The sequence below is a fragment of the Chrysemys picta genome, chromosome 2 (assembly GCF_011386835.1).
Source record: "Chrysemys picta bellii isolate R12L10 chromosome 2, ASM1138683v2, whole genome shotgun sequence".
NCBI lineage: Eukaryota > Metazoa > Chordata > Testudines > Emydidae > Chrysemys > Chrysemys picta.
Genome location: NC_088792.1, coordinates 34,640,170 through 34,667,818, shown reverse-complemented (window position 1 = coordinate 34,667,818; position 27,649 = coordinate 34,640,170). Strand labels below are relative to the sequence as shown.

Below are 27,649 nucleotides of genomic sequence, written 5' to 3'. Positions count from 1 at the left end.
GTCTCATCGCCTACTGAGCAGATAACAAAAATAGATTAAGGCCAGGAAACCAATCAACCACCTCTACTCCACATTTCCCCTTAGTCTCATCCAGAAACTTACCTACCAATAATATCCAGAGTATGTCCCCCCTCAGGCAGTTCAGGACGCAAAGAGTCTGTGAGTTTGTCAGCCCCGCAGTCTGAGTCACCACTGACCTCAAGCGGGGAACCTCAGAGAGACCAGAGGTGAGGGGGCTGCTGGGACTGAGGCAGCAAAACTAATACCTGAGAATTTTCCATGCTCCCAACCAAAGGGCAACCCTCAGCAGCACCATCAGCAGCATGCTTAACAACTACACTGAGCAAACTAGCCCACTTTGCAGCACTCCCAAAAACTAGAGCCCCCTCTGCCTTCAACAGCCATTTTTTTGCTTCGGGGCTTCACCTGCAAGCCAGAATCCTCAGTCCAGGCCCTGGATTCCATAGCAACAGGCTCAGCCTCCATTTTGAAGTCAGGCTCAAGCCAGGCCGCTGAGTCAGGAGCCACAGAACCAGTAATGCCATCTCCCCTGGGACCAACATCCCCAGAGACATCTGGCGCCTGTTGCGATCCAGTTTCTGAGAGCCACCTCACCCTATGTTTTACTCTCAGAAACCCCCACATTCTCAGGGTCACTATGCTCATGGGCAGCCTTTCTCTTCTTAGGGCACTGATTGACCAAATGTGTCAGACTCCCAAAACAGGCCCTGTCCTCGGCGGCAACAAACACAGTGTAATTACACTCCCGAATCCTATAATTCAGGGAAACTTTTAACACTTTGGAAGCATTGTTTAATACCACATAAACCTGCCTATGAAAGGAGAAGACATGCCAAACCTCTGGGGTTTTACAGCCCAAGGAATCGTCATGATAGGGCTAGTGATCTTCCCATAACTCACCAGATCTCTAGCCAGCTCCTCATTTCCTAAGAAAGGAGGCACATTAGAGATAGAGACTTTAACAGCAGGTGTTGAGAGGGGCACTAAATGGACAAAAGCACCCCACACAACAATCCCCTCCACAACCAGCCTAAGTGTGGCAGCACACACAATAACAGCCTCTCTCATGTGGGAGGCATACCTCACATGTTTAAACCCAGTCACCTTCCCCATAGCTAGAACCCACTCCTCCACAGAGGCAGAGTCTGGAAGCAAACTCTGCAGCTCCTGGCCACAGGTTAAACCCTCAGACACCACACAAACTGAGGTGTCTGTCCCCCTGGGCTGGCCATGACAGCCCAAAGGGGTGACAAAAGGCTGCTAAAACAAAAGAAAACTGAAATTAACCCCACAACAACCATAAAACTAAACACACACACCATAAAACAAAACCCCATTTCTGCAGCAGAAAAAGCATAGCGAGAACAGCAAAGCACACCCACTCCCACAATCCTTAGAGCATTAGGTACACAGATACTGTGATGGTGTAGGATGCAGCTGGAACATCAGAGGAACAGAAACTGCAGAAACTTAGACTATGTCTTCACTAGAAATGCTGCAGCTGCACCACTGTCTGTCCCAAAAAGCTTGCATTATAAAATGATGTACAATATACTTGGAGTGCAGTGGTTGGAGATAGGGCCTTAGGTTTTTCTTTGATCTAGAAGAGTATTTAGAACTGTAGGTAGATGAGGAATGAAAAATCTATAGTAATTCAATAATCCCAGAAAGGAATTAAATATATTCATAATTTTCAAGAACGGGAACATCCACCATGGTTTTAACCTTTGTGGGTACCTTGTGAAAACCATTAGAATCACCCATATGGCCCACATATTAGGGAATGCTGGAAAACTTTGCATTTGCCATTATGAACTTTCAGACTATAATGCTCAGCAAGATTATGTACAGATTCTTGGCATGTTAACTTTCATTCTGACCAATAACTAGCCAGCTAGTAGTGTATCCCCAACTTTCCTCTCCAAAGCCCTCTGAAACAAAGCTGGTTCCAGAAGATAAACAATAGTGCCAGGGTATCACTATAAACCCTGAGATTTTCCCATCATTTGCATTTATAAGTAAGTTTGACACAGGCCAGTTATGCTAAGCTTTTCACCTACTGCAAAAGAAGCAGAGATCAGAGGAAGTGGATTTTAGTCTGAACAAAATACTAGCTTTGTAGTCACAATGGTGTCACCACAGATCGGAATGGTGGCATAATGGGGAGTTGCCCATTTTCTCAGCGAGTAAAGAATTCATGCCTTGATCAGATGTTTAAGATCTGTTTCAACATTTGGTCTGATGACCTATGGGTCTATTCTCACCTTGCATCACTTGGTTAGTTGTCTGACTTAATGTTCAGCTCTACAGAGATGCCTTTCATGTTTCCCAATTCCCTCTTAAAAGTAGCAGATGTTTCTGCAGCACTGTGGTTGGACCTTGTAACTGACTCACTGTCCTGAAGCGCCCCCTTCTGGCATTATGCAGCATTTCCACAACTCTGCCTCAGCTCTCCGTTGAGATTTCAGTTGGCCAGCATTGAGATGACTTGGCCCCCTGGCCATGGCCCACTCTAGTCCCAACCTTCTGGGATACCACTGTCCTTCAAGTCTCAGGTAATGTCCATCATGATACCCTTCACATGTAATCTCTTCCAACATCTTCTGTCCCTCCTGGGTCTCTTTTCAATCCAGGTCTCATTGCCAAATGGTGTCATACAAGAAGTACGCTTAAACCTCACCCCTTCAGGACTTGAAATTTCAGTCACTCTTCCTTTCCCCCCTGAATCCTCTGTCCTGTTCTCAGGATGTTGACTCACTGGGCCTCCTTGCTGAAGTTTGATCCCTTCCCAGGGCCACCACAGTAGCTAATCCTCTCCTACAGCTTTTCCATAGCCCCTTATCCATGGCTCTTGCCCATCCTCTCCTCTCAGGAGGGGATCCAAGACTGCCTCTCCCCTTGGCCTCATGCAACGGCCCTGGGAATCTTCCCTTGAGTCTGCTACACTCTCTCCAGGTGTAGCCAGGCTCTCTCACTCTAATTAACCGCTTCTTCTCCTGTGTGCAGTTTAGCCACCCCGTCACAGACCTGTTTCACCTTTCATCATTTTCATGCAATGTTCTAGCCAATTGATATGGTTCTTTTGGACCAGGAAGGATGGATCACCCTTCATTACAAAGAATGGCAATCTAGTTGTTTGTGACTGTTGAACATGAGAGGCAATTTGTTTTGCAAATGATGTAGATCACAGAGGAAGGTGATTGACTTTGCTATAACCACTGCATCGGATAATAGAATTACCCACTGCCAGCCCATCAGATCTTTGCATCATGCCAGGTCCCTGATTCTGAGTGACCCATCTTGTCACATCAATAACATTCTGAAGTAGTTATATGTGACGTGAAAATTCTGCTAACTTGTGGACTTTGTTAGATACATTCACCACTTGGGATTCTCTTTCAGGAATGTCCCTGACCTTGTGGCATGACACACCACGCTCACACAATAGGCACTTGTTTCTGTATTGCTTAACTTATATAGCCCAGCCTGTCATGAAGGGCATCAGTTAACACTGCGTCCACCATGTTTAAGACTGCAATAAACTGTGAAATTTTTCCTTCCTTTTCTTGGTTTCTTTTATGTAACCAGAATCCCTCAGCAATCACCAGTAGCTCCGGAGCTTTATAGGATCTCTGCATGTGCTTTTGTTCCTGATGTGTCTGTCTGCATCAGACTCCATAATAGAGTGAAAGTTTTTATTTCCTGTGCTGTTCAGCACAGTGAATACAATTTGGTCCTTCAGTAAAGCATGTGCAGCTACATAATATTCAAAAATATAGGCGTTCCACATTCTCATCAACAGATACCTGCCACTATGGTGACTTATGTTCAAATCAATACACTTTATGGGGCCAAAGAGCATGTACCAAATATCTCTCTGTCTCATGATCTGCTCAGTTGCACCTAAATGAAAGGTTTCCTTCCTTCTGGAAATTTAATCTTTCGCTTTAAATATGCCTCTCTCTCTCTGTCTTTCTCTCTCTGTGCCTCCTTCCCTCTTCTTCAAGTACTTTGTTTTCCATCAAGGAGCACGTCTTATTTCTTACTTGGAGTCTGGGAGGCTGGAGAAACAGAGAGCTTTGCAGTACTAACTCTCCTGCAGGTAGATTTGCCCAGGTAGTGATGTAACAAATTGTTGTTCTCCTTAGTAGAGCTGGGTGAATAATGTATTTTTCAGTTTTCTTGCAATTCTGAAGAATCAAGAACAGTCTCCTTTCAGGTTGTCCTGAAAATGAAAAATTTCCAATTTTTGGCAAACCTAAAAATAAATTCATTTTTGGGTTGAACGAAAAGTTTTGTTCAAATCAAAATGAAATGTTTCAGGTTCAATTTTGACCATTTAAAAACAGTTTTGATTTTTTTTTAAATAAAATTAAAGAAAATATGAAAATGTCAATGAAATGTTCTTTTTCAGATTATTGTTTAACTAAACGGTTCAATGAAACCAGCACAATTCATGAAACAGGTCAGTGTTGCCAAATCTGCATTTTTCAATGAAAAATGTCTCAGCCAAAAATTTTCACCTTCCTTCTTAACACTGTTAACTTTGGAAAGGAAACGTTCTCCAATAAATGAATACACCAGCTGTGAGTTATCAATGCATTCATCTAATAGTCTATTGAGCAACAGACATTAGATGGTTGCTGCCATCCCACATTTTTAAGGTAGACTGTTAGGGTGGACTATCCATGTTGTGACTACCAATACATAATGCAACCTCAATCAAAAGTGGGGCTTGGCTATCTACCCCAAGAGATCAGAGTAAGGGTGTGGGTGTAGATGTATGTAACTCTCTGATCAGTGCATATTATGCAGTCTGACCCACAGTGCCCAGGTGCAGTGCCAGGCTGTTTAGCTCAAGCTGTAGAGACTCAGGCTTTTAGCTCTGGATGTTTCTGGTTCAATCTTCAGTGTGTTGGTCAAAGAGGTTAGAGTCCAGGTGAAGGGGCCATGGCTGCATCTTAAAGCACTATGCCTGATGATTTTCACCCACCCGCCATGTGGCAGTCTGAAAAGGTGAAATTCACCTCTGTGCAGAGGGCCATCATAAAGTTTGTGCACACTTACATCCATCTCTAACATTGTAATAGGCTATATATGTCTAAACTGCAGCCATCTTGAGATAAAGCTCCTACGTGAGCAATGAGGGGATCATCATAGTGGACTATGGAAGACAAGAAGCCCAGAGGATTAAAAAACTGTACCAAAGATTCTTAGTAATGTATTTTTAAAATAATAATCCCAGAGCTTGTTTTTGCTAAAAATTGAAATTGATGGAAAATTTCCATTGAGTTCAGTAGAAGCAGAATCTGGCTACATTTAAGACTTCACAACAGAAAAATAAGTTTTTATGTTAACTTTTTATTTGTGTAACTGCACACGCCATGTTTGTTTAAGACCTTTATGACATGGCCTTGAATTTTAGTCAATTAAGAAAAAAAGAATGAATACTCTAACACTCCCAGTTTAAAAAATGTAACTAATTGTCCTTGATCCGCAGAAGACTTTTTTCTTTTTGTTCTTGTAAAACAAGTTTAAAAAATTACACTTGGCGTTTAGTTTCTGTGCTACCATTTTGTTGCTATTGAGGGAAAGTAGCTAAGTATTAGTTTACATAATAATGTTTCCACATGCCCATATTTAATGTCCAGTTGTAAATCCATGTTCCACTAAATCCCACACTCATGCTGGTACATGTCCTTGTGAAACAGATACAGGGGATATTTCATGTTATAAATTGGGTATAGAATTCCCACCACAGTTGCCCATGAGGAAATTGCAAAAAGGTTTCAACTGCCCTCCCTGAATTTTTGTTTCTAAAGGGGGCCCTGAGTAATGCTCCTCAGACTATATTTAATGTAGTGATTTATTTATAGTAGTTTGCACAGCAAATGCTTTTATTTTAAGTTGCTTTGGTTAAGATAGCATTTGTGGAAATGTATTTTTATAAGGAACAGGTTTGTTTTTTATATAAAAGGGGGTAGAGTGCATATAAATATATATCTAACATTGTACCATGCTACACATTTCAAACAAAGTGACAAACACTTTGACCATTTTCAGTAAGAGCATAACTTAGATATAGTTATATGGATCTTCCTATGCCAAAGAGCCAGCCTTGTTCAATCTTCTCTGATTAAAGTCTTTATACTACTCATTCACAGACAACCTACTAAGCTGATATCTGTTCCAAGAATATAGCCAATGATTTATAAAACTTTGACATTTCCAAGTTTTTCTTTACAGGATATTTTAAAAGGTTTTGGTCACTTTCAACCATGTTTTCTGAATTGACAGTTTATGTTGGTTTCACTATCAATAAAATATTGCAACAAAACTATGGCCACCTAGAACTTTATGGGTACCATTTTGCTGCTCACCATGACCATTCAGAAATTCACATACTAATTTGGTGGTGGTGGTTAGCATTTTAAATGCAGGCAATACCCACCTCTTTGATCTGTTGTCTTGTGCTTTCTCCTGCTTCCTCCTTTGCTCAAAGTGATCTTGACCCTTACCTTCTGGTCTGGAAGGAGAAATGCATGATCTCCTGGCATTAAACAACAAGCCCTGTAGTTAAGGGTGGGCAGTATTAGAGACTTATGTGCTTGCCTTCTTCATCTTCAAGCTAATCATGCCTACTTTTAATGAATCCAGGGAGCACCAGGAGCCCTGAGTTTGCTCCCAAAGCCTTGTCTCTCTGAAGGCAGCGCAACAGTGCTACAAAGCTACCAGTCAACTCTAGTAACATTGTGCTTGGTGAATTTGTTAAACACAAAAACCTAAGTTTTTGAAAAATAGGTGTGCAAAGTTAGGCTCCCAAGTGCACATTTTGGCACCTAAATAGGTGGCCTGGTTTTAAAAAATACTGAACAACTAGAAGGTCCCAGTGACAACAGTGCAAGCTGTGGAGTATTCAGGACTTTCAAAAATCAGACCATTTATTTAGATGTCAAGTTGTGTGTCACAGTTGAGGGCAACTGCACCTGTATTGCCCTTGTATAGTCCAGAAAAGGCACCCACTCTTAGGCTTCCAGTTCCCCAGCCATCCCCTCTCTTGGGAGGGGACACATGTCTCTCTCCCTCCTGACCAGGGTATTGCCAGGCTGCACAGCTCCCTGCCTTCATGGTGAATTCTCTAACAAAGTCAGACGGTCTAAAAAGGATTACCTTACTTTTTTCCACAGAAAGGGCACAATAGGCATAGTTTGACTTGTATATTGGGTGGGGGGGCAGCTCCAGCCAAGTCAACAGGGCCACGCATGGGGGACAAATTCCACACCTGCCCAAGGCTCGCAGGGCTGGGCCTGCCATGGGGGTCACCGTTGGCCTATGAGGCTGGGCACCTGCCCTGGTGTTTGTTTGGGTCTCACACAGGTATCCTGGGGGGGATTTAACCAGGACCACAGGGTGGCTAATGTGCAGGAGCCCCAGCCAGGCGGGGGGGTAGGGAAAGGAGGTGCGTGTGTACTGGGAGGAGTATTTGGGGGGGTGCTGGAGGGGATACTTGTGGGATACTGGAGGGGGTACCTGCAGCCTCACACTCAAGGCAAGGTGGCAGTGTTGCGCTCCCTGTTATAGTGGCAGGGTGGCTGGTGGAGGCCCCAGATGCAGCACCAGTCCATCAGTCAGCACCTCCCTGCAGGTCTCTCCCCCTCCCCCGGGGGAGGCAGAGACCTAGCCCCGTCATCCCTCCTGGCCAGGCTCTGAGGCCCTGCATTGGTGCAGGCGTCCTGGTCGAGAGGCACTTGCTGTCTCCACTTACCTGGCAGGCTGGGCCAGGCCAAGGTAGGCGGGATCCGACATCTGCGGTTGCGGGGGGTGGGGGTGGGGGAATCAGCTGCGGCTGCAAAGGTGGGACCAATCAGGCAAGGAGACAGCTCTTTCTGAGTTGCAACATCTGCTCTCAAGGAAAAATCCCAGACATTGCCTCTTATTTGAAAAGTTTGGACGCACAGAGAGCGGACTACCAAAAAAGAGGCAATGCTCGGGAAAACCCTAATTGCCACAGTTAAGTTACCACATGGCTCTTTCTAAGTGAGCACATTCTTTAGGGATTACAGAGAAAACATATTGACACATGCTAACAAGCTTCCCAGAGATCACCCCTATTCCAACCAGGGCTCTGGATGGTGAATAGTCCTTCAAACCCCACCAGGGCTTGGCCTGTGGTTAGGCGTTCATACCCCTTTTGCTCAGAACAAGAACCCTTGTGACTGTGAGTTATCCCTTTATGCTGTTTGGGCCTTTTGATCCTGGGAATAGATTACTGGTGGCCAAAGGTCCCTTCTTAAAGGCAAAGTTTCAAAAGAGCAGGGCTGGAGGTGGGCATTTGCATTTCCCGCCTCTCAAGGGATCTAGGGGTTATAGTGGACCACAAGCTAAATATGAGCTAACAGTGTGATGCTATTGCAAAAAAAGCAAACATGATTCTGGGATGCATTAACAGGTGTGTTGTGAGCAAGACACGAGAAGTCATTCTTCCACTCTACTCTGCGCTGGTTAGGCCTCAACTGGAGTATTGAGTCCAGTTCTGGGCACCGCATTTCAAGAAAGATGTGGAGAAACTGGAGAGGGTCCAGAGAAGAGCAACAAGAATTATTAAAGGTGTTGAGAACATGACCTATGAAGGAAGGCTGAAAGAACTGGGTTTGTTTAGTTTGGAAAAGAGAAGACTGGGAAGGGACATGATAGCAGTTTTCAGGTATCAAAAAGGATGTCATAAGGAGGAGGGAGAAAACTTGTTCACCTTAGCCTCTAAGGATAGAACAAGAAGCAATGAGCTTAAACTGCAGCAAGGGAGGTTTAGGTTGGACATTAGGAAAAAGTTCCTAACCATCAGGGTGGTTAAACACTGGAATAAATTGCCTCGGGAGGTTGTGGAATCGCCATCTCTGGAGCTGTTTAAGAGTAGGTTAGATAAATGTTTGTCAGGGATGGTCTAGACAGTATTTGGTCCTGCCATGAGGGCAGGGGACTGGACTCGATGACCTCTCGAGGTCCCTTCCAGTCCTAGAATCTATGAATCTATGAAAGTATTTCCTAGGTTACCTACTCAACTAACTGTACATTCTTGTCTTGGCCCACTGTTTAAAAGAGTCATATGAAGCTCATAACACTTCCCAAGGATTACATCAATCATGTCTCCTAGACAATTTACATACAATAACACACAAACATTTGCATTTTTAATACAATGCATTCCTACAATAGTTAAACTTATTTCAGCAAGGTTTGGCCAGGAAATTGCCTTAGCTGTCACACTGCGCACTTAGGAGACTAACTTTAGGCACCTATATTTTAAATATTGGCCAAAAAAATTTAACTAAACTATTTTATTTGGGTAATGGCCCTCATCAGCAATCACCTTCATCTCACCAACAACCAGTGGACCAAATTCTGAACCACTGTTTTGCTGCCTCCAGGCTCAGCAGTCATGAAAGGGAAATGTAATCTTGAGGGGGAACCCACAAGGACAATGCAGTCTCTCTGCTCCACAGGTTGGGGCATCTATGAATCTGCTTTCCATGGCTATATATGTTGTTCCTCATCTATCATCCCAGCGCGGGGTAAGGGTTATCTCTGGCTGAGTGACATCTGGATAGCTCATGAATGTGCCATATGCATCCCATAATTTACAAACCTACAAACAATTCCTATATGAGGCTGCCAAGTAGGGAGAACAGGATCATTAAGGATGAAGATTCCCTCCCTCAGGGCAACTGGGAAGTGGGGAGGAGATAATACAGCTTCCCTAGACTCCCCAAGTGATTCACACACAAAGCATAATTTCGTCCCATCTTCAGGCTCCTCTCTCACCTCCACAGCAGCTTTGTGAATCCCAGGAGTGCAACAGACTTCAGAGAGAAAATGGAAAGATCCATAAGAGCTGATTGGCAGGGGCAGGCAGTTCAAGTGCATGAGCTCCTCACCCGCTTCACCTGCTGTGTGTCCCCCAACTGCAGAATGATATCACACCTGTGGCAGACATTAAGGTCAGAGTGCTCCCTAGCTAGTGCAATATATGAGGGGTCTTTTTGAGCTGTAAGTCCCAGCTTCTCAGGAACCAACATTCCCCCCCTTCAGTGTTAAAACTTCTTCTTTATTTACTAAGTGTACAAGGAAAACCTGGTTTCCAGAATCAGCTTTGTCTCTCATACTTTTCTTCATGGCTGATGTAAATATATTAATGCAGTTACTTACCAAGCTATAACTTTCCCCAAGCAAACACAGACAGACAGACAAGCACAGATAACAGAGAAGACAGCAGAAGAGGGAAAAGGACAAAAAGCTCAGCTGTGGTTGAACTAAAATAGTGTTATCATGTCAAAGGTGGCACCTGTCTTGGATTGGCAGGAAGTCTGGTCCATGGACATTCGGGTCATCCTGGAGTTGGAGTGAAGTCCTGTTGTCAGGAGAAATTGCCACCTCTCTCCCAATAACAGGAACCAGTGGAGCAGGCAATGACCAAATTCAGGACAGGCTAGGTCATATTGAGAAACAACGTGGTCTGGTGAGTCTCAGGGTCCGTAGGTCCTTCTAGAGCAGGGGTTCTTAGGACAAATTTTTTGGTGGCCTCAGAATACGGCCACCAACTCTTGCTGGTGGCCGCACTCACACTTTTTCATAAAATACTTAAATAGCTTTAGGAAAACCAAATAAATATGCACAAATTACGATTTGGACATGTATATATTTATTGCTAGCTAGTAGGTCTGTTGTGAAAAGTGATATTAACAAACATACAAGTATCACTTTTAACAGCAGTCTTACTCAGCCCTGGCAAGCCTGGAGACAAATTAAGTCCTGGATGGAGGGTTGGGGGAGGCATTGGGAGCCAGCGGAGATGGGGGTTGGAGGAGGTAGCAGGGGACCAGAGCCAGAAGCCCTGCTACCAGAGCCTGAAGCCTCGCAGCTGGAGGACGGGGCCCAGGGCTGGAGCCCGAAGCCATGTGGCTGGAGCCTGGGACCTGCTGTCGCACAGCCAGAGTCCAGGGCTAGAGCCCAAAGCCCCATGTCCAGAGCCTGCCACCCCACTACCCCAGGGCTGAAGCCCAAAGCCTGAGCCCCACCACCCCTGGGAAGGCAGGGAACTCACTGCCTGCCTGGTCCTCCAGCATTGTGCCCCAGGTGACTCCAGAGGGGTGCAGAACCCAATCCCTGCTAGTAGCCCCAGCAACCAACATCAAGGCAGTGCATCCAGGTGCAACAGGGAGGAGGCCATCCTCCCCCCACCCCCCATCACAGCCCAGGAGGCTGTGGCCGCAAGAAAAGCCCCTGGTGGCTGCATGCAGCCACGGTGGCCTCATCCGAGAAATGCTGTATAGAGGCCCTCAGGATGCTTCTGGCATATGCCAATCTGCTGCTTCACAACGCCTGGCAGACTTCCTTAATTCCATGGTGTGGAGGGCTACACAATACATATCTTTCTCAATGGACAACAGACAACCAGAAAACATTCAGGGATCCCACAAGATAGCTGACTTTCCATCACAGCAAAGCATGATGGAAGGCACACACATGCCCCTAAATGGTCTTAGTGTGGGACATGCTCCCTAAAAAAGCAGAAAGCACACACTCGTGAATATGGTTTTTGTGTTCAAACATCAGCTGCAGTTTACAGAGGTTGTGTCCATAGTCCCCACTTTATGCTATGACTCCTGGGTGTTAAATAAAGTATCCCTTTCTGCACTGTTTGAGAGTTGAGCCAGCAAGTCTATGGTCGTCCTGAATGAGCAAGCAAATACTATGCACACCACACAGACTCCCACGAGAACACACTGATGGAAAAGTCATTGTGTGTGCTACTTTAGCTCCTTCCTTCCCTCAGGAGACTGACAGTTTTCCTTGAGAACATGGCTCCTGAACCCCATAGTGAATTTCCAACAGGGTCAACACAAAGAAGTGCAGTGTTCCCAGCTCCACCTAAGTGGCCATAGAGAGGTCACTTGACCTTGTCAAAATGAGAACAAGGTATCGGCATCAGACTGGTACCCCATTAAAATAACCCCTTGCAAATGTTAACAGGGTTTTCCTGATCTGTTCTATGATACATAATACTGCTGTGAGACCTGGACTACCCTGGCCTGGGGGGGGCAGACATAAATGACTTAATGACCTCTGCTGAACAAGGAACAATACGAGAGAAGCTACAGTACTTACAGCACCCTCACCTTTTGTGGGAGAATATGCAACAGTTGCCCCTAGCCTCATGAACATGCCATTTCTCCGGCATGTATTCTAGACAGCTATTACTGATGTGAATTTTCCATACACACCTGCCCATTATACACATTTCTGATGTCTTGTATGTTTCCAAGTTCTGTGTTTGTTCTTTTCATTACCCAGTGCTCACTGCATAGCCCCTATTATGATAGTGGCTGCCAGCTGGGGTCCAAGAGTAGACGAGGAACACTTTTGCATTTTGCAGCTTGCAGGCCCAATAGGACAGATGATCCTCTACTGCATACCCTATTATGATAGTGGCATTTTGAAAACCCATTAGGCTGTGAGTGCTCACCTAGATTCAGAGCATCCGGGCAGTGTGGGCAGCCAGAGCAAGGGCTACATTTTCAGAACTTCTGGATCATTCTGGACTACAGCTTTGAAAATTCTTGTTTTTAAAAGCATCCATAACAGAGAGCTCAAGTCCCCTGATGTTTACCCCATGGCTTCCTTTGGAACTCATGCTACATAGGCCTTACTCAAATTCACACAGGAAGGCTGTGATAGACCTGGGAATAGACTCCAGGTCTTCACCTGCAAACCATCTTTCTGCCTCTCAAGATAATGTGCCTTTACCGTAAAGGAAAGAAATGCCCCTAATTTGTGGTTATTTACAGCACTGTAAATCAAGCATTTGCCATGAAGTACCAATAAAAATTGTTTAATATCAGACTTAAATAACTAAACTCTCAACAGCAGCTCATAAAATGAGACTTGGCAGTTCTTATGCAGTTATGGTTAAATTGACAGTCCTTTAGGGAGTTAAGATAGCCAAAAGCAGTAATAGTTAAGAACAAAGTGATAGATAGTGCAGTTTGTTGGTTGGACAGTCTTTATAGCACACTGTTGAGCCCTTCACATGTTGAGAACTGTTAATTAGCACTGGGATGGGAGAATGAAGATATCAGTTAATGGGAGACTTTGTCATTCAGTACTATCCTACTGAACTCATATAGCCTTCACCCATATGGGCCTAGACAGAAGAAGGAGCTTTGCCATAAAGGGTCCAGTTGCCATCTGTATGTAATAGGATACTTTTCAAACAGGAAGAAAGATGAAAGAGGAAGCAAGTCCAAAAGAGGCTGAAAGGGAAAGTCAAAATCTGAAGACCCAGAGCACAAATGTAAAAAGAACATCCATTAAGAATCCACATCTCAATTCCCTTTAAAAAGTCAGGTGTGAGAGTTAAATTAGCCTTGAGCAAGGTCCAAGTTCCACTGCCAATAACCACTTCCACTGCCAATAGCCCAAGCTGACATAACAGAAGCATTTGGGGACTTTTCTGTAGCATTAGGCATTCATGTCTCTTTTCCACTTATTTTTAAAAAAATGTATTTGTATTGTGGCCAACTATTTCGCTCTTTGTTAAACAAGGTGAGTTTAGAAATGGGGCCCAAATCAGATCCACAACCCTACATTTTGGGGGACTTTAAACTCTGTCCCCAGACCTGGATCTGAATTTTGCAATCTCTCATATCCTGGAGCAAAACACGCTGAAACTTTGGCATGTTCAAAATCGGGATCCAAATTTTTTGCAGCATGATCCCACCTCTGGGCTACATTTCTGTTACAGTTGTGAAAGCAAGGCAATGCTGCAGTGCAGTACAGGCCTGTGATCCACACCTAGTCACACTCCCCACCCCTACAAGAACGCTGAAGCAACTTTCAAAACTAAATGCCAGAGGGCACTAGGAGTGTTTAGTGTTTTTCAGTCTGCCAGGTGATTAAATCGATTTTCCTGATATTAACTTGTGCAACTCAAGATGGTGTCCTTCATGCCCGTGCATGAGTGTGTCCAGTGGCACAGAACGGCATCAGCCCAGAACAGCTCAGGCTTTATGCCACAAAAAACTGGCATATATGCCAGGGGTGGAAAGTCTGCAATGGTGAAAGTCAGCCACAAACTTCCTTTTGCCACGTGATTCAGAGGCATTCTGGGCAGCCCAAAAAAGTGGCAGCACTGGCTGGGGACGGTGTCTTGTCAGTGTGGCCAAAGAAATGTGCTGACTCAGTACATCTCTGCTACAACCTTCACAAGCTGGACCCCCAGACAGAGTTAATACTAGCTACCCTCCCACAGGGGGACTCCTCCACCAGGCACAGTTACTTTCACTGACACATAGAGGTTAGAATTGCCTTCCTGTGCCAGCTTTGGAGAATAAGGCCTAGCATCTGTCAGAGCATAAGAAATGGCAGCATTAGAGTCATCAGCATGAGCATGAGACTGTTCAGGGGAAATTCCCATGTGAGACTCTGAAATCGGATTCTGTGTACTCTCCTCTCTCTAGCCCAGCACACTATGCCAGGAGGATCAGTCAGTAGCCATGACCTCGCTAAGCAGCCACTGTCACCTGGGATGCAGTGAGCTGCTACTTTCAGTCACTCATCAAGGTGGCTACTAACAGACAGGCTACAATTCCCCTCCTCCCTCTGCTTATCACATGCTGCCCCCATTCTAACAACCCCATAGTACTACATGAAAACAGAGAGAACATGGAAAGAGAAATGACCATTTATTTCAAAAACAGCAAGATGTGGTTTGCAGTTATTTATTTTATTAAAATGGTTACAATATGTTGAAACAAAAAAGAGCAATACTAATAATGTTTGTTTTTCCTACATCATAAATAATTATTGAGTCTCCATTAGCTGTTGGCTCAGCATTGATCATGATCCTTGTTATTTTAAAAAAAACACACACACACATACAACCTATTAGCATTTATGTTTTTAGAAAACATTTAAGCAGCAACAGAAAAAAATAAATTAAAGACAATTGTAACAAGAAATGATGCAAGTATTTGTTAATTGTAAAACCTACTTGATATGTTTTTTGCAGGCTATTCTTTGTGCTTTGATCGTTTAAAAAAAGACAGACATGTTTCTAAAATGGCTTGTCTTCTCCAGTTTATCCCGGAGAAGTCACTGAAAGTACTTTTCATTTTTAACAATATGACAAATATTGTTGTCATTTACTCAAATAAAACACTGAGAATATATCTAACAGAATAGTTTGACAAGACAATCAATTTATTGTCACAAAATATTTAATACCAGAATAACTTATAATAGTATGAACAAGAGTGAAGTATTTACTTTCTGTTCTTAGTTACAAACTCACATTATTATGACAAAAATCCAAAAATTCAGGTATAAAAAATTATTGTCATGGAATTCTAAACACATAATGATGCAAGTTAATAAGAGGTATACTTCAACTGTTCATACAGTCATGACATATGTTTCCTGCTTGGCACTTTATGTCAATGCAAATCAGCAATTTAGAAAACAAAGTAAAAATATATATGTACAAAATATTTCCATATCAATCATTTCCACTGTACCCTAAATAAACCCAACATAATAGTATGTTACATCAGGAAGTGTCCTAGAAGTCACAAAAAGGATATTTGCTATATATCTTGACTATTTTAGTGCAACTGGAACAGACTATGCTTGTAGGGGAGTTTCATTATTGGCCCAATCCTGCTTCCGCTGAAGTATACGGGAGTTTTGCTGTCAACGTCAACATTGCAGGATCAAAGAGCTAGCAATAACCACTGATAGGTTACCCACAGGAAAAAATATCCAAACCCTAGGAACAATCAGCTCTTTTCCAGTTTTCTGTAACTGATTCAGTACAAATTATATTTGGCTTCACCACTGTTTATTCAAGCACTGGTTAGGATATTGTTGTATGATTCAAGAAAACCTAGCACACCAAACACAAATTTCTGCTTTTACATTGATTATATCACTCAATAGCAGTCAAGTTTAGAGACTTAAAATGTTATTTTTAATGCATGATTTAGCATTGACTTTAAACCCTCCTAAGATACATGCTGATATTTTTCAATGTTTCATGTCCCAGATGTTTTTAATTTGGGGTTTAACTTGGAGTATATATAGTTTTGATTATGTCTTTTTTTCCATTGAAATGTGAATTGTCAATCAACTGTCCTTATTTGATACAGTATGTACAAAATAAAAGCATTTGGACATATTAAAGTAATAAGAGTTTCCATTGTGGAAAGTTATTGAGCTCCAGTACAAATAACAAACTGTACTATAGATTTAGTTTGGTACCAGAAGAGATTGGTTTTGTTTATGTATATAATTACTTCAATAAGTCAATAGCAAAGCTTTAGAAGGATGAAACCCAAATTGACTGAACAGACGGTCTTGCTGCAACCTTCACTATAAATCTCTAATTATCACAATGTCTGTGTGTACGTGTGCATTCAGATTAATTTGAATGACTGAAATATTCCTAAACCTGTATGTTTTCTACAGTATTGCACTTTTCAAAGGAGTTATTTTGGTATTTTAACACACTGCAGATACAGGTAAGAAACATGCACAACAACCTCATGGTCACTTTGACAAAACACACTGTACAATTTTTAATAATACTGTGGATTTTTTAAAAAAAGATTTAACATTTTCATTAAGATTCACCAGTCATCAATTTGTATAAGTCAAATACACAACAAGTCTCTCAAGGGCTTCCAGCATAATATGTTCAGCCCATGACTGCTAGGCTCACTTGAAATAATATACAAAGATTAAGGTTAATGGCATTGTCATCTTGAGGCATAACTGTGTTGTACTATGCCCACGTTATAGCTTATTTTTTGAAAGCAAGGCACTTATTGTTATAGCAATGCAGACATTTTATGCGCACATTGATTAACATAAAATAAGTTAATATTTTGATAAAAATGGACTTTATTTTATAATTTACATGCCTTTTATAGAAGCAATTGAACATTTTATTTAATACAATGAAAAAGTCTGGGTCTGAGAGTGTATTTTAATTTTTTAACTGACCATAGTGTAAAAAGGATCTATTTTCAATATTTGCTTCATACCTGTGGATAGGATTTTAGTGAAAACCAATGCTGTGAGGAATGTCCATTTGACCAAAAAATGTAACAATTTCTCAAAACTGCTGAACTAATGGCACTTTAACAGTCTTTATTTCTGATATATGTGATGACTTTTGAATGATGCAGCTGGTAGTTCCCTGCAGTTTATCTTTTCCTTGGGCAAGGTTTGTTAGGGCCATCGCTGCATTGATCTCCTTCCAGTATGTTTCATCTTTGCTTGTTCCTTTTCTGTTAGCTGCGCTAGATTCAAGCAACAACAAACATTTACATGTACAGATTACATTTCTAACATGACATGTGACCAGGGTACAAATTGCACAGAAAAATTCAAATGGCAAAGACAGCCCCTCACTCACCTTTCACACTTGTTGGGTCCATTTTCCAAAGTTTCTGAAAGCAGAGAGAAAATCCTATTATTGTCCATTTTGTGCACAGGATTTCCCAAAACATACCCCAGACTGTAGGGATGCATAGCTCCCGAATCGTCAGCCCACAGGCGCAGCAAACTGCTTTTATGGCTACGAAGCAGGAGTAACCTTCAATCCAGCGTTTGTGTTTGGGAAACTTATTTGGCTGATTTGATTGTACCCTCGCAGCTGGTGTTCACGCGCTCAAGAGATGGGTTCGTTATCTTATGTGCATGTATACTGCCTGGCTTTTCTATGCGCAAAATTTGTACCAATGAGAAGCGTTGTAAGCAAAAAAGTGTAAAAAATAAAAGCCCCAAAAAAAGTTCCTAAAAGTAGAGGGGCTTTTCGGCTACCACAAACCTGGCGTTCTGTTTCCTTTCCTGCGTTGTCACCACACCAGACCCAGCATTAACTTGGCTCAGGTGGAAATAAGACTACTTTTGAAATGGAGATTAGTCTTTGATGAAAGTAGTTGTATAGATATCCAACGAAAGAGCCTGAAATACTGTGGACCAGATTCACTCAATGGTCTTAGCCAGGAGGAACTAGCATAGACCCTGAGCAAGGCACCAGATGACAAAAAGTCCACTTTGAGAGGCTGTGACCAGGTAAAGACACAGGGGTATCATAACTAGCAAGTCCCCCAAAGTAGGTAACTTTAATGGGGAGGGATCTGCTCTCGAGGGATGAATTCCTCCTGGAGCACAGTGTACTAGGCTTGGGCGGTAGATGTAATTCTCCCAGCTTCAACAAAGGTGACTCTGGCCCTGGAAACTTACTTATAGGTTCTGGTGGGATGGAGCTAGATGTTAAAAAAAATAATCCTGAGGACATCAGGGATGATAAGAAACATGAAAAAGCAGAACCACAGTCCTGTACGAATCTAAGGGTAAATTTTCTACAAAACAAAATTTCCACTGACAAGACAGTATGTGGTTTTAAATGTGACCCTGACCCAGTCTGCAACTAAACCACAAACAGGGATTTAAGCAGGATACATATTTACATAACTAACAAACACACATGATCAGTAGCATTTAGTGATTTTGTTGCATCACAGGCATTTTCTCCTTCGCCCCATCCAGAGGATTCTTTTCAGAAAAATTCTGAGAGGGGAGGGGAAAGTTGCATCAGCATATAGAACATTATATGTGATTATGCTATATCCTGCAAAATTTCCAGGGTGCAACAAGTGGCACATATAGACCTATGAAACATCTGCCAGGCAAACCAAGCTTTGGGGGGCAACTTGCCCCTTAGCAAATGACACCCTTGCCCACTCAAGAATGATAATTGTTCATTCAAGGAAGTTCTCCACAGTAACAATCAGAGGTGGATTTCCAATTAGGCACATGCATAACAGTGCTGGTGTTCCCTGTCTGTATGTCTGGATTCCACAGAAGACATAATGTGACCCTGACCCAGTCTGCAACTAAACCACAAACAGGGATTTATATATTTGGGAATCAGGCTGATCACTGGTTGCCAGCCACCATGATAATTCCAAGATGATCTTTTCTTTAAATAGAGCTTCCATCTGAAGGGATCCCAAAACACTTTACAAACTTTACTAGGTAATTGTGCAAACTATATATAAAGGATCACTTCATCCGCCAGTGGAATGCAGCCACTTCTGTCATGAAACCTGGCATATGTTTATCAGCATAACACAGCACATAGCAATATTCCATAACAGTTCAGGGTGGGAAGTGAAGAATATGATATCTAGCTGACATTGCAGGAGAAAAGTAAGCTGTCAGGAAATAATTAAATGAGTTAGAATTTGGCTAGTGTGCCAAACTTAACAAATACCCTCTCCTCTTCCAAAGTGCTATGAGTTTCATAAATCTTCCCAAGTGGTCAGGGACCTGAGTTTTCTATGTCTTTTCGAGATGAAATGTCCAAAAGCACAGTGCCCCCTAGCAGTATTTTAGGGTATTGCTTCAGTACTGGACTCAGCAGGGAAAATGTGTGATCTGTACAGAGGGAGGGAGTCACAGGGAGAAGAAGAAACATTTGATTTGGTGGGATGTATTGAATCATCCCAGTATAACAAAGGCAACCTTCTTAACCCTTTTCAGAGTGGTAGCCGTGTTAGTCTGTATCAGCAAAAACAACGAGGAGTCCTTGTGGCACCTTAGAGACTAACAAATTTATTTGGGCATAAGCTTTCGTGGGCTAGAACCCACTTCATCAGATGCATGAAGTGAAAAATACAGGAGCAGGTACAAATACATGAAAGGATGAGGGTGCTTTACCAAGTGGGGGGTCAGTCTAATGAGATAAATCAATTAACAGCAGGATACCAAGGGAGAAAAAATAACTTTTGAAGTGGTAAGAGAGTGGCCCATTACAGACAGTTGACAAAAAGGTGTGAGTAACAGTAAGGGGGAATTAGTATTGGGGAAATTAAGTTTAGGTTTTGTAATGACCCAACCACTCCCAGTCTTTATTCAGGGCTAATCTGATGATATCCAGTTTGCAAATTAATTCCAGTTCTGCAGCTTCATGTTGGAGTCTGTTTTTGAATTTTTTTTTTTTTTAAGAATTGCCACTTTTAGGTCTGTTATTGAGTGACCAGAGAGATTAAAGTGTTCTCCTACTGGTGTTTGAATGTTATGATTCCTGATGTCAGATTTGTGTCCATTTATTCTTTTGCGTAGAGACTGTCTGGTTTGGCCAATGTACATGGCAGAGGGGCATTGCTGGCACATGATGGCATATATCACACTGGTAGATGTGCAGGTGAACGAGCCCTGGATTATGTGGCTGATGCGGTTAGGTCCTATGATGGTGTCCCTTGAATAGATATGTGGACAGTAATTCTTTTCTTATTATTCATTTATTTTATTTCATTTTAAGAGACTGGGATGGGGGTGAATATGCCCCGCCTTGTAATAAAGAAACCTATGTGGGTAAGTGTACAAATAGAAATGGGAAAAAATAACGAATGTCACTGTCATAAGAACACACACTCACTCAAGCATCTGTGAGACTTTTACTTTAGGAAAACATTCTTGTGAACAAAAAAATTGCTTGTACAAACATTTGAGGAACGTGGCCATGAATAGTGATCAGTATTCCAATTCCACTGTTAATTTCAATGAGTATTTGCAAATCTTTTTTAGGAGTGTTCATCTAGATATAAATGAAAGTGACTTGCCCAAGGTCATACCAAAACAGTACCACAGCCAAAAAATATAATCTAAGGGCTTGTCTACATGAGAAGTTTAAATTGCACTAATTTTAGCTAGAATACACTCAAATAACCTGAGTATATACAATGCAATTCTAGTCCTCACTCACCGACACTTACCATTATATGATGCTATTGTTTTAAATAAAGATAACTTTTTAACTCAGTCAGGGTTTGTTTTCAAAAACAAATAGATTTATTTAAAATATTTGCCTCTAAAATTGGACTCTAATAGAAATATCATTGATTATTTTGCAAAGTTCTTGCTAAAAATTGATAAAAGAGAAAGATTGTATAATGAACGCCGAAAACCTTTAATTTCTAGTGTTGTGGCCCTTTTTGCTGCCAAAATTCCTTTGCTTCTACTCCAAGTTTCTACTGCACTTCTTGTCTTGCACTTCTATAGTAGCCAAGAATCTCAAAGCACTTTACAAAAAGTATTAATTAAGCCTCACAACAATCCATTGAGGTTGGTAAACACTGTCTCCATTTTATAGATGGGGACAATGCAGCACCAAAAGGCTAATGAGTCCATTCAGCCAGGTGATGAGTGCATTTACCTCCCCCTGATGTCAAGGGGAATTGAGGGTCTCTAGGACTGCTCAGCACGTTGGAAGATCAAGTCTTTAAAATGACTGGACCAAATTCACAAAGCAAAGTTACATTTTGTTTGTTGTTCACCTCTCGTAATTTGTCCCACTCTGTCTCTCTGAGTATTGGACATGTCTTTTGACATTCTATGTATCTGAATACCAACTAATCAGAATATTTTAACTGCAAAGGCAACGCATGGGTGAAAACAACTTCTGAGTGTAAAAAAATACCCACAGAACGCTGTATTTCTGAACAACAAAGGAGATGGTGATCTTGAATGCTGAAAGCCAGAATATATAATGTATTCCTGAAACTGGTGCCTTTTCCAAAGAGACAGATCCTTTTCAGTCGCAATGGTAAAAATGGCATGACACTGGCACGGAATACTATCCTTGACAATGGTATTTGCAAGGAATGAATTAATAATGCCAAACATACGAAATCCCATTGACCATACTGAGGTGAGCACTTGGTCACCAGCAATGTACAGACTGAGCATTTTAATCTTGACCCATAACTACTATAAAATAGATTTGAACTGCAGATCCCAAATATGACCAGTACTTTATTCAGAATAGCAGGGATACCCCAGATTTACCCTATTTAGTAGCCATAAGCATAGGAGCTATCTTAATTTGCATAAAGTAGATCTGATTGCAGACATCTTTCTCTTTACTATAGAGGCATGACTCTCCTTTTGGTTTGATCAGGATGGAGCAATACATACTGGGATCTTAAGCCTCAATGAGCCAAGCTTATTTACTAAAAAATAATACAACTACAGGCTGCATTGTAAAGGTCTCTGGTCCACATTTGGCTTTGGTATAATATTTTGGTTACCGACCCTGTGTAGCTTGATAAAAGAACAAGCCAATATCATGTCATGCACTATGTACAGTATTACCAAATTATAGGACCTCCATAGCACTTTACATATGAAAAGCACTGTATAAACAACTATGTCTTGAAGAAGAACTCCAAAGTTTGTCTCTCTCACCAACAGAAGTTGGTCCCATAAAAGACATTACCTTACCTACCAGGTCTCTCTAATATCCTGGGACCAACACGGCTATAACAACATTGCATATGTAAAGATAAATGTATAGTAATACATACTACATGACAGGCACCTGCAGTCATTATCAACTGCATAACACTTTCTATTGAATTCCAAATATCACATTTTCTAAATGTCCTCCCATTTCAACTGCATACAATATTCTTCTTCTGTGTGCTACTGAAAAGGTACTGGGTTAAGTCTCAAAGAGTGATGCACTTCAGTGATGGGAGGAGTGATTTCTGTGTACACTTTGAAAAATACTTCAGGGTCCTTGGGGTGAAAGATAATTAAACAGCAACAGTCAGAAATGCCTTTTTATTATGTGTTTGTACTGTGTCTAGTACAGGGTACGCTGACCTACAACTGGGGTCTCTAAGAGCTACCAGAACATAAATAATAAATAATTATGAATGTTGTTGTTGTTGTTGTACCTTCCTTTCTGCTGTTCCTGTCTGCTCCCAACTGCATAAGCACTCAAGAGGGTTAGATTCTGATTGGCCAGGAATGCTTCATTGTGTTCCCACATGTACCCAAAGAGACTAGCTAGGCTGAATATTTGTTCCCTGTTGTTTATAGCAGGAAGTACCAATAAATCTCCTACCGATGGGATCCTATATACCTTTCCATTAATAGAAGTGTTCAGTATAGAGTAAGCATTAAAACTCATAGCATTCAGTGCCAAGATTATAGTTACTGGACAATAATAGCTCTGTAATGCAGTATGGTGTTTTTCAGGAGTCACATAATTATCACTATTAATACATCACACATATAGTCTATTCTGTTTTTTATATTAAAAGTTCTGTAAAAGTATTAACTCATTAATAATCCTGACAACACTCTCGTGAGGTAACTGTTATTAACTTCATTTGAACAGATGGGGAAAATGAGACACAACGTACTGAAAGTGACACTATTCACTTGAAACCTCGTCAACTGCAAAAGAAAAGTTAAAAGTCATTTATTTTGGTTACTGTGCCTGTCCTGAGCCCTCCTAACAGTTTTAGTACTTTCATCAGCACAGTTGCCTATTTTAAAAATATTTTTTCTCTCCCTTGCTACAGTGTGAAAGACCCACACAAACTGAATAACTCACTACACAAGAGATACAGGGAAACTGGCTAGACAGAACAGGCTGTCAGGTGCACTAAGTCAAACTGAGGAAAGAGCAAGGTTTTTTTTCTCCGGTGTCTTTCCATTACATTTATCTTAGCTGTTACTTGTAACAATAACAGGCAAAACTTTTACAAACAGAAATGTGTTTTTTTAAGTTGACAGTGTCCCTTTACATGACTTGTCCAATGCCCCAGAAGGAATTGGTGTAAAAGCCAGGACAGGCATACAGGAGCAGTCTGTGCAACTAGGACAGACCCCAGCAAACTAAGGTCTCCTTATTTTGACATGCTTGCAGCAGTTTCAGTTATTTTAGAAACACTCATAGGCCTGTCTAGTTATTTCAGTCTAGCCCCAGTATGGAAAGAGGCTGGAATTTAAGAACAATGCTTTCAATAATATAAATTACAGCTACAGCTTAGTCTTCATTTTGATCTGACAATATTAGTCTTACAGCACGCACTTGTGAAATTATGAACAGCTTCACCAAAGTTCCCTCTAGTGAGCAACTAAAGAAAAAAATATCAATTATGCTGCGTCCTGCTTAAGAGACGCACATCCACCTTCCCTCCTATTTTATGTGCCTTTGTGTGCCAAACCCTGCTTTTTTGTTATCATTTAGAATATGCAGAGCAAATGGAGCTTGCAATTCAAAGGGGAAGGGGCGTGTATTAGAGGATGGAAGAGAGAAAAAGAGAAGGTTACAGATTATTATATAGTGAAAACAAACCAACATGGAAATTGAGACACAGGAAGTCAATCTCATGTGACTGAAACATATTTAGAATGTATAGATTCCTTATGTAAGCAGAGTCAGGATGAGCTCTACCCTGACATCTGGTGGTGAATTATGGCGAGTGTGGAAAAGAACTCCAGGGGCTGATCTTGTTTGCATAGGCACACCCACTCGCCTGGCATGAAACAACAGCAACTCAAAGTGGTTACTTTGGCTGGTGTGGGATCCCCAGTTTCTTTGTTATTGGGGCAGGAAGAATAAAGTTTTGTTACCCTGATTCTGTGAATCAAGGGCAGTGAACCTGTTGTATGACAGAAGGACTGAGTGAGTCCATCACCATTACCTAAGTAGCACTTGCTTGACAAGGGGCATGGGTTACAAAACCCAGTGAATAGAGAGAGGATGGGGACAGGTATTTGTACCTGATGGTATGGCCCCCTCCCCGAGGGGTTGAAACACCAATTGCACTACCTCCTCTCTCCACTGTTGAATGTCAGAGCTAACTTTGATTCCATTAGAAGTCTAATTACAGACTGCTGAGCTGAATTCACTTTGGGCCACTGGTGCACGGGCACTGGGGCTCCCCTACTACTATGAGCTGAAATCACAAAAGAGCTGAGATCACTGAGGCTGTGTTAACTAGTGGGGGAGCCTGAAGCTATATTGCTAAGCGGCTGGCGAAGCAGCTAGCAGAGTGGAGCCTCATGGGGACGGTTGGAGCGGAGCGGAGCTGAGCGACTCACAGGTCGGTGAGCAGGGTGGAGCGGCTGGAGAAGCAGCGAGCAGAGCGGAGCCTTGTGAGAGCGGCCCAAGGAACGGCTGAAGTGGAGCAGAGCTGAGTGGCTCACAGGTCGGTGAGCAGAGCGGAGCAGCTGCCAGAGCAGCTCGTGGACGGCGGGAGCGGCTCATGGGACAGCTGGTGGAGTGGAGCGGCTCGTGGAGAAGGCTGCGGCGGAACCCACGGAGAGGCAGCCGGTCGGCCTTGGATCACGTAAGGTGCCCCTTAACACCCTGTGTGCCTCCCCCCCCCCGCTTGAACTCTGGGGCTGCACTGACCAGGGACAGAGACTTTGGGGGGTTGTTGGACTTTGGGGACTTTGGTGATCCTTGGGTTGCTGGACCCAAGAGACTTTGGGGGGTTGTTGGACTTTTGGGACTTTGGTGATCCTTGGGTTGCTGGTTTCAAGAACCCAAGGGAAAGGACACAGCCCAATTTGCTGGGGTGAGTTTTTTTGCTCATGAAGCCTGTTTGTGGTGTTTTTCCAATTTAACGCTGATGTTGTTTACCTCATGTTATTAAACATTTTCTGTTACACTCAGACTCTGTGCTTGCGAGAGGGGAAGTATTGCCTCTTAGAGGCGCCCAGGGGGTGGTATGTAATTGTCCCAGGTCACTGGGTGGGGGCTCGAGCCGGTTTTGCATTGCGTTATTGAAACGGAACCCCTAGATACAGAACCCGGCCCTTGTTGCTGCCAACTTAGATGGGCAGAAGGATTACACTTATGAATTATACATTCTCTATTCCAGAAATAAAGACATCTCTGATCAAAAGGGTCTCTTTGGCCCTAAATCGTGAATACTGTAAAATATTTGCTGGGTTGACAAAAGGCCATGTATAACAATCTTCATTTTAAAATTGGCAGCAGCACTCAACTGTTTCTCTTTCCTCCTCTTGTGCACTGTCTTTTGTTGGTTTGGGAGACCCTGGTTTCACGTGTGTTGACCAGCATTTTCAAAACAAGCAAAAGAAAGAAACAGAAGGAGGAAGAGGGATGAGGAATAATAGGAGTCAGCTGAATGAAAAATAAAGTTGACATGTGTATGTAAATTAGTGGTGATGTGATATAATTCTCTGGGTTACAGACATACCTTGATTGTATAATGCTTTTCAAACCACAGTTTAATGGTACATGACTTAAACAGCAGTGTGAGAAAGCAGAGGGGAAAGCTGGGTTAAGTGGAGTTAATATTATTATATTAATTTACATTGATATAGCTCCTTTCCTCCCAATGGATCCCAAAGTAAACCATAAACCATTCAACATCACTAAAATTGAGCCACCTTTGGAGCACGAAGGTAGCAAGCAATCAGCGTAGCCGTAGAGCATGCTACGCCACAGAATGGAGAGACAATTGTAATCATGAACACTAGGCCATTCTCCTACTCTTACAAAGAGTGTCATTTAATATCCATGCAGAGCAGGTTGTACCTTCTGAAAGACCCAAACTCAGTAAACAGCAGTTCATCTGGCATGAATGGAGGAAATGTGAGTTGACCCGTCTCTGTACTCAATCAATGGAGACTAGGTGTTACTGTTCTGATCCTTCAACCAAGAAATATACTTTTTTCTGGGGGACTAATTCTGTTCAGCTAATGGGCCATTCTATCAAACTGCTTTGTAGAGCACTTATGATCATCTTCTGACCCCAGAAACTGGTGCAAAGGCTTCAAAAAGCCTTTTCCCTTTGTGCTCCCCTGCTCCATGTCTCGCTGTTCTACAGAAGCCCCATGACAGATAAATTACAGAGAGAGGAGGGTAGAATGGAAATCTCACTCTGAATCTGACTGCTTGTATATAGTTTGTTTTTTGCAGTGAAGAAAGTCCCCCCTCCCCATCTCCCCATCATTAGCATCTGCAAATTTGTAATCAGCAGAACTACAAGGAACAAGGAGTAATGGTCTCAAGTTGCAGTGGGGGAGGTTTAGGTTGGATATTAGGAAAAACTTTTTCACTAGGAGGGTGGTGAAGCACTGGAATGGGTTACCTAGGGAGGTGGTGGAATCTCCTTCCTTAGAGGTTTTTAAGGTCAGGCTTGACAAAGCCTTGGCTGGGATGATTAGTTGGGAATTGGTCCTGCTTTGAGCAGGGGATTGGACTAGATGACCTCCTGAGGTCCCTTCTAACCCTGATATTCTATGATTCTATGACTGCTCAAGGCAGTTTACAGCCTAGAGAATCTGGCCTGTCTCCACCTGGAATCAGAATTAAATGTTTCTCCCATGGGGAATTTTCTATCTGCTTTGTGGACAGGGTTGATCAGATTTTGAACAGACCGGCTGCCACTGACAGAATTATTTATGTTAGGTCAGGGGAGAAACGCTGGTTGATTTACAGCCAATTTGCACTGCCAGAGGAATATCAGGCTATGACCTGTGAACTGGACCCACGTCCATCATACTGGTATAATCTCCTGAGCATATACTGGGTTCACACTTGGCAGAAATTTGTCAATGCCTTATTTTGTGGAGCTGGAGGAGGAAAGATGCCAGAAACTCTCAAATGAATGACCTCTAGCCCCATGCTCAGGAGACCAATTCCTTAAATTGATGTTTTCACTGATGATTACCCTCTCTGTATGCTAGAGAGTTATTGAGAAGGCTGTGATGAAGTAGCTCCAGCAAC

The 27,649-nt window shown here is 42.4% G+C and overlaps 1 protein-coding gene across 5 annotated transcripts in view; it reads right to left on the bottom strand.

The window, feature by feature from the left end:
* Positions 1 to 14,781: 14,781 nt before the first annotated feature.
* The window catches only part of MKX (mohawk homeobox), a 60,144-nt gene continuing 47,276 nt past the window's right edge, over positions 14,782 to 27,649 (bottom strand). For 3 of the 5 annotated variants that reach the window (XM_005290929.4, XM_005290930.5, XM_042858162.2), the window contains exons 6-7: positions 17,492 to 17,525; positions 14,782 to 17,375 (exon numbers count right to left, since the gene is read on the bottom strand). In XM_005290929.4, the coding sequence (XP_005290986.2) occupies positions 17,189 to 17,375; positions 17,492 to 17,525 (221 nt within the window). In that variant the 3' untranslated portion in view covers positions 14,782 to 17,188. The remainder of the gene's footprint in view (positions 17,376 to 17,491; positions 17,526 to 27,649) is intronic. The other 2 variants (XM_042858175.2, XM_042858172.2) reach the window with 2 other exon arrangements.